Here is an 8,510-nt window from a genome sequence, read left to right as displayed (position 1 = left end):
AGAACGCACTGGTCATAGCAAACACCCTCTTCCAACAACACAAGAGAATACTCTACACATGGACATCACTAGATGGTCAACACCAAAATCAGACTGATTATATTCTTTGCAGCCAAAGATGGAGAAGCTCTATACAGTCAGCAAAAACAAGGCCGGGAGCTGACTGTGGCTCAGATCATGAACTCCTTATTGCCAAAAAAACCACTAGACCATTCAGGTATGACCTAAATCAAATCCCTTATGATTATACAGGGTAAGTGACAAATAGATTCAGGGGACTAGATCTGACAGACAGAGTGCCTGATGAACTATGGACAGAGGTTCGTGACATTGTACAGGAGATAGGGATCAAGACCATCCCCATGGAAAAGAAATGCAAAAAAGCAAAATGGCTTTCTGAGGAGGGCTTACAAATAGCTGTGAAAAGAAGAGAAGCGAAAAGAAAAGGAGAAAAGGAAAGACATAAGCATCTGAATGCAGAGTTCCAAAGAATAGCAAGAAGAGATAAGAGAACTTTCCTCAGCGATCTATGTAAAGAAATAGAGGAAAACAACAGAATGGGAAAGACTAGAGATCTCTTTAAGAAAATCAGAGATACCAAGGAAACATTTCATGCAAAGATGGGCTCAATAAAGGACAGAAATGGTATGGACCTAACAGAAGCAGAAGATATTAAGAAGAGGTAGCAAGAATACACAGAAGACCTGTACAAAAAAGAGCTTCACGACCCAGTTAATCACAATGGTGTGATCACTGACCTAGAGCCAGACATCCTAGAATGTGAAGTCAAGTGGGCCTTGGAAAGCATCACAACGAACAAAGATAGTGGAGGTGATGAAATTCCAGTTGAGTTATTTCAAATCCTGAAAGATGATGCTGTGAAAGTGCTGCACTCAATATGCCAGCAAATTTGGAAAACTCAGCAGTGGCCACAGGACTGGAAAAGGTCAGTTTTCGTTCCAATCTCAAAGAAAGGCAATGCCAAAGAATGCTCAAACTACTGCACAATTGCACTCATCTCACACACTAGCTGTCTATGGGTCACACAGAGTCAGACACGACCGAAGCAACTTAGCGGCAGCAGCAGCAGCACATACTAGTAAAGTAATGCTCAAAATTCTCCAAGCCAGGCTTCAGCAGTACGTGAACCGTGAAATTCCAGATGTTCAAGCTGGTTTTAGAAAAGGCAGAGGAACCAGAGATCAAATTGCCAACATCCGCTGGATCATCGAAAAAGCAAGAGCGTTCCAGAAAAACACGTCCTTCTGCTTCACTGACTATGCTAAAGCCCTTGACTGTGTGGACCACAACAAACTGTGGAAAATTCTGCAAGAGATGGGAATACCAGACCACCTGACCTGCCTCTTGAGAAACCTATATGCAGGTCAGGAAGCAACAGTTAGAACTGATCATGGAACAACAGACTGGTTCCAAATAGGAAAAGAAGTACATCAAGGCTGTATATTGTCACCCTGCTTATTTAACTTATATGCAGAGTACATCATGAGAAATTCTGGGTTGGAAGAAACACAAGCTGGAATCAAGATTGCTGGGAGAAATATCAATAACCTCAGATATGCAGATGACACCACTCTTATGGCAGAAAGTGAAGAGGAACTAAAAAGCCTCTTGATGAAAGTCAAAGAGGAGAGTGAAAAGGCTGGCTTAAAGCTCAACATTCAGAAAACGAAGATCATGGCATCTGGTCCCATCACTTCATGGCAAATAGATGGGGAAACAGTGGAAATAGTGTCAGACTTTATTTTTTGGGCTCCAAAATCACTGCAGATGGTGACTGCAGTCATGAAATTAAAAGACGCTTACTCCTTAGAAGGAAAGTTATGAACAACCTAGATTACATATTGAAAAGCAGAGATATTACTTTGCCAACAAAGGTCCATCTAGTCAAGGCTACGGTTTTTCCAGTGGTCATGTATGGATGTAAGAGTTGGACTGTGAAGAAAGCTGAGTGCCGAAGAATTGATGCTTTTGAACTATGGTATTGGAGAAGTCTCTTGCGAGTCCCCTGGACTGCAAGGAGATCCAACCAGTCCATCCTAAAGGAGATCAGTCTTGGGTGTTCATTGGAAGGACTGATGCTGAGGCTGAAACTCCAATACTTTATCCACCTCATGTGAAGAGTTGACTCATTAGAAAAGACTCTGATGCTGGGCGGGATTGGGGGCAGGAGGAGAAGGGGATGACAGAGCATGAGATGGCTGGATGGCATCACCAACTGGATGGACATGGGTGTGGGGGAACTCTGGGAGGTGGTGATGGACAGGGAGGCCTGGCACGCTGCAATTCATGGGGTCACAAAGAGTCGGACGTGACTGAGCGACTGAACTGAACTGAACTGAAGTCTTCCTGAATACCTAGTATGTGTAAAACACTATAGAAATGGCTGGGAAGTTACTGAGTTAGGAAAAAAAAAGTTTGCCTTTTCAGGAATGAGACGGATTCAGGAATGAGAGGATGAGATGGTTGGATGTCATCACTGACTCAATAGTCATGAGTTTGAGTAAACTTTGGGAGTTGGTGATGGACAGGGAGGCCGGGAGTGCTGCAGTCCATATGGTTTCAAAGAGTTGGACACGACTGAGCGACTGAACTGAAGCACTGCAGAACCTTACAAAACAGATTAAGACATCTCAGAAAATGAATAAAAAGGAAACATGTACTCTAATAAGATTTCTTTTAAAGTTCAGGATCTTAGGAGAAAGTGAAAGTCCCCTGCACTGGCAAGTGTATCCTTAACCACAGGACCACCACGGAAGTCCTATGTGCTTGTATATTTGAAAGAAAGATGGGAAGTAGCTAAAATGATTTTCAGAAAATCACACAAGGAGGTGTAGGAGCTGATGCCTATAATAGGGAAAATTACACTTCCCAGCATTCCACGGTGGAAGGGGTTGGAAGGAGACAGAATTTTTAATTGTTAAATGATGAATGTAAGAAATTTAAATTCTGTGAGGCAGAAACTGTATCTATTTACCAACCATTGTATCTCCAGTACTTCACTCAGAGCTTAGCATAAAGTTGCTGCTTACAATATGTTCAAATCACAATAAATGAATGCCACCTTGACCCTAGTCACTCTCACCTTATTAGCACAAAACCCCTGTAATGAATGGCACTATATGTAACACTTGGAGAAGACAATGGCACCCCACTCCAGTACTCTTGCCTGCAAAATCCCATGGACGGAGGAGCCTGGTAGGCTGCAGTCCATGGGGTTGCTAAGAGTTGGACATGACTTCAATTTCACTTTCATGCATTGGAGAAGGCAATGGCAACCCACTCCAGTGCTGCTGCCTGGAGAATCCCAGGGAAGGGGGAGCCTGGTGGACTGCCGTCTACGTGGTCGCACAGAATCGGACACGACTGAAGCGACTTAGCAGCAGCACCATATGTAACACTTGCAGTAACTTATTCTATTTCTTATGTTATGCCTGAAATTAAAGGCTCTGGGATTTTAATCTATGCTTGGAACTGAGCTCAACCTGCTTCATACCTGTTTGGAAGCAGTCTGATCATTACAACTGCACAAAAAAACAAAAGCTGCCATTTTCACAGATATCTGAAAATAGTACTTTGAATTTTCCCTGCCCTCCCGAAATTCTCAGTCCTTTCTTACCCACCTAAGGAGCCATACTGTTCCGCTCAACCTTGTGAGTTGCTCTGGTTACTTCTCTGTGAAAAATAAAGGGCACAAATAAAATCAAAGAACCTAGAAGATCCTTGGAAAAACTAGATGGAAAGTGGATCCCAACATTAAAGTTTATCTCAGGGAAATGGACATCTGTACATTTATAACTAAAAACAAAATATTAAGGCAGAAAAACCATAGAAAGCATGTCCTTAAGTGGTTATATACTTATTATTGTTCCTTATATAGGAATTTAAGATAAGCTATGGCCAAGCTGGAAAATTATCCTGAGGGTTAAGAGGATATTTCATCATTAAGGCTGAAGTGAAGTGAAGTCGCTCAGTCGTGTCTGACTCTTTGCGACCCCATGGACTGTAGCCTACCAGGCTTCTCAGTCTATGGGATCTTCCAGCAAGAGTACTGGAGTGGGGTGCCATTTCCTTCTCCAGGGGATCTTCCTGACCCAGGGATCGAAGCCCCGTCTCCTGCATTGCAGGCAGACACTTTACCCTCTGAGCCACCAGGGAAGCCTAATTAAGGCTAAATGCCTATAAAGCTTTTAAGAAAATCACACAGTGAAAAAGTTTTCAGTTTTGACGACCGGTATACAATATACTTAATAATCAGGCCAGAAATTTGTAATAAATTATGTAAACTGTTTTAAATGATATTAATTTCAGTATCAATGATACATTTATTGTCACATGTACATAGCATAATTATTAAGCACACTTATACATACAGTATAATAAGAGCTACCAATCTGCAGCAAATAAAATTTTCTGCCCTCTACAGAAACAATCTAATGTGAATAATGCATATACATAATATATACATAACGTATAAAATAATAACAAATACATGAAATGGTGAAGAATCACAGCCATGCAATTACAACACACCAAGGACTTCAGGGCATTTCCATATCTTTATGACAGCAGTGACGGGCTATCTGTCCTTCCTCTCCTGCCTTCTCTATCGTTCCCTCCATTCTTTGGGCTTCTATTGATAGATCAGATAGATAGGTAGACAGAGAGCAGCCCATAGAAGATAAGTAAATCTGAGTCTTCTCTACCTGATAATTTTAATTTCATTTTCAGATCCTGTAATTTCTTCTCTAATAATCCTACAACTGAGAGATGGATTACACTAGAAGCCAAACAAACATTCAGATGAGCCCTGACCCCTCCAAAGGAGTACCATTTGCAGACTGGCAGGACAGAGTAAGAAGAGATGAAAATAAAGAACAAGGCAAGGCCCCCCTGGAGGAAGTGTCTAAAGACATGAGAGCAGATGAAATCAAGTAGAAACCTCTAGGGATGAGCTTCAAGAGCAGAAGGTCAACTACTTTTACATTAGAACAAAGATGACGGGTGTGAGTTTAGACAAATTTGTAGTGGGTCAGGGTAGGCCTTTGGAGAAGGAAATGGCAACCCACTCCAGTATTCTTGCCTGGAGAATCCCAGGGACGGGGGAGCCTGGTGGGCTGCTGTCTATGGGGTCGCACAGAGTTGGACATGACTGAAGCAACTTAGCAGCAGCAGCAGCATATTCCATAGCTTGAATTTTCTCTGTAAAGTGAAAAGCAGGGTGTTCTGCTAAGGGAAAAGTTAAAGATGTGGACAGGTGTGTGCACTACTGAAAAAAATGGAATGAAGATTACTGTATCTAGAAGAACACTGATCAAGTTTCTCATAATAAGTTGTAATAAGTCGATGTGACAAAGAAGATTATTTTTGAAGCAGTGTAACAAGCAGAGAAGAAGGCAGTAAGACAGTGCAAAAACCACACAGGAAAAGGGGTACATTGCATGTACCAACTGACTATTTGTTATTACTTTAAAAAAAAAATCACCCTGTCTTTATCCTTCTATCTCATCCCTTATTCTGTTCAATTTTCCTTCAGTTATCTGACTGGGTCACTCTGAAAACATCTGATCAATTTGGGAAACAAACAAACAGAAAAAGCAGCTCCCTATAAGGGGGATACACCCTAAAGCAATTAGTCACAGTCATGAGTGAGTTTCAGTTGACATCTCTATGTTCCATCTAAATTAAAATTGTAGGCTTTTTCTCTAAATTCTCACAGATTATGAAAACCCACACTACACAGAGAGAACAATTTTTTGTTTTTGTTTTTGTTTTTTGAGTGGTATATAAAATCACAGATGACAGAACAAGAAAGGAATATATGGTGTTTTGTGTACAAAATCATAATACTCTCACTAGTTGCTAGCAGAATGGTTAACAATATGAAAGTTTATAATGTAACTGCCATATAGTCATATCATACAATTACTAAATAATTTCATCTTACCTGTATTGCAAGGGCACGAGCTACAAGACCTCTAAGGTACTGTAATGGGTCTTCAGGACCTTCCCATTTGCTTTGCCATGTGAGAGGACACTGCAATTTTGAAAGGATAAAAATTAAGTTTATACATTATAATATTACATATAGAAGACCTTTCAACATTTGTGTGATGGGGAAAATATTTTGGCATAATTCATATTATGTGTATCATGAATTAATTTCATTAAGATATGTCTGTTTCTTTGATCTTATATCATTAAAACTGAATGATATATAAAGTCAGAACAAATTAATCTGTTTTCCAAAAAGGAAATATTCTGAAGTAAAAATTCTTAAAAGAATAAACAAATGAACTTCAATGAGTATATTGAAAGTAGCAAATCATGTTTTCTTGAAATAACAGTTAATGCATAATAAAATGAAACTAAATTTGACAAGTTCATTTTATAAGTGATAAAAGGCAAAAAACAACCAGTTTTGTGTCCCTACAGAATTTAAATTATAACAAAAGCATTGTAATGGAAATTTTATCTCCCAAAGCACACCAAGATATATTATAAAAAGAGAATAAAAAGAAAATAAATATTATAATTAAAAGCTTTCTAAAAAGTTATCTTTTAAATATCTGATCTTCTTTTAACTGGCATTCTCCATTAATACATTCATTACAATACACCTTCTTTGTGAAAGCTTATGTTAGTCGCTCAGTCATGGCCAACTCTTTGTGACCCCCATGGACTGTAGCCCACCAGGTTCCTCTGTCCATGGGATTCTCCAGGCAAGAATACTGGAGTGGGTTGCCATTTCCTTCTCCAGGAGATCTTCCCAACCCAGAGATCAAACCCAGGTTTCCTGCATTGCAGGTGGACTCCTCACCATAGTCTGAGCCAACAGAGAAGCCCCATTAGAGTTTTATATATTATCCAAATATTATGCAAATGTCATTCAAACTTAATATTTACTTTTCTGAAGTGGAAATAATAAGGAGAAGCCATCAATTTCTTAACCCCAAACACTGTCTGATTACATAGCTGAACAACTAACCCACACTAGAGTATATCAACAATGTATGGAAAATAGAAATTATAAGATAACAAATCTTACAGTGGAAAGGATCTTAGAAAACATCTAGTTCAATACTCTCAATGAGTGAAGTAATCTTTCTTAGGAATATGTAGCTAAGTGCTGTGAACTGAAACAAGTGTGGTGTTTTATTTATGTTTAAATTTTTTAAAATTTATTTCTAATCAGAGGATAACTGTTTAACAATGTTGATTTCTGCCATCACTTCTGCTACATTTACAGGACTGCATATAGATGTGGTAATTTTAAGACATGACCCCAGAACCTCTGACACTGCCTGTGAAGACGAAGTCTGCTCTCCTGAAATAAGAGTCCTGTGAATGTAACAGAAGTGATGGGGTGCCAGTTACCAGGTCCAGGTCTTAAGGAATTAGTTTCTTATTATTACCTGTCTTTTGAGATTCTTGACCCTGGAGTCTGTCCAGCATACTGTGAAGCCCAACTTGTGGAGAGTTCCATGTGGAGATGAACTGAGCTTCCCAGTTCTCGGGCAGCACTGATTTGCCAGTCCATGAGTGAGCGGAGTGGAAGACACAAGCTTTCTCTAACAAGGTGTACCCAAATTTCAGATATGGAAGCTTAAATGATTTTTTGAAAATTATGATGTTTTAATCTACTAACTTTTGGTGAAATCTGTTGTACAGTAAGACTTAACTGCTAAAGTTCTTTGGTCTCCAGAAGTAGGATCCTACCTTAACAAAAACCTAAAACACATGGCTTTGGATTTGAGACTAGGTGGTCGGCTGAAGCTGGAAGGACCTTCAGAAGAATATAAGTGGAAACCTAAAGGACTTCTAAGAGAATAGTGGAGGCATAAGGGACTGGTTACAAATAGGAAAAGGAGTTCATCAAGGCTGTATATTGTCACCCTGTTTATTTAACTTATATGCAGAGTACACCGTGAGAAACGCTGGACTGGAAGAAACACAAGCTGGAATCAAGATTGCCGGGAGGAATATCAATAACTTCAGATATGCAGATGACACCACCCTTATGGCAGAAAGTGAAGAGGAACTCAAAAGCCTCTTGATGAAAGTGAAAGTGGAGAGTGAAAAAGTTGGCTTAAAGCTCAACATTCAGAAAACGAAGATCATGGCATCCGGTCCCACTACTTCATGGGAAATAGATGGGGAAACAGTGGAAACAGTGTCAGACTTTATTTTTCTGGGCTCCAAAATCACTACAGATGATGACTGCAGCCATGAAATTAAAAGACACTTACTCCTTGGAAGGAAAGTTATGACCAACCTAGATAGCATATTCAAAAGCAGAGACATTACTAGACAGACAACAAAGGTCTGTCTAGTCAAGGCTATGGTTTTTCCTGTGGTCATGTATGGATGTGAGAGTTGGACTGTGAAGAAGGCTGAGCGCCAAAGAATTGATGCTTTTGAACCGTGGTGTTGGAGAAGACTCTTGAGAGTCCCTTAGACTGCAACGAGATCCAACCAGTCCATTCTGAAGA

At 39.8% G+C, this 8,510-nt stretch overlaps 1 protein-coding gene across 2 annotated transcripts in view; it reads right to left on the bottom strand.

The window, feature by feature from the left end:
* The window catches only part of DYNC2H1 (dynein, cytoplasmic 2, heavy chain 1), a 394,047-nt gene that overhangs the window by 63,402 nt on the left and 322,135 nt on the right, over positions 1-8,510 (bottom strand). For both annotated transcript variants that reach the window (XM_010838873.1, XM_010838872.1), the window contains one exon: positions 5,966-6,055. In XM_010838873.1, coding sequence (XP_010837175.1) covers positions 5,966-6,055 — 90 coding nt within the window. The remainder of the gene's footprint in view (positions 1-5,965; positions 6,056-8,510) is intronic.

The sequence above is a fragment of the Bison bison genome, unplaced genomic scaffold (assembly GCF_000754665.1).
Source record: "Bison bison bison isolate TAMUID 2011002044 unplaced genomic scaffold, Bison_UMD1.0 scf7180017864107, whole genome shotgun sequence".
NCBI classification, from domain to species: Eukaryota; Metazoa; Chordata; class Mammalia; order Artiodactyla; family Bovidae; genus Bison; species Bison bison.
This window is presented reverse-complemented; position numbering and strand designations above follow the sequence as displayed.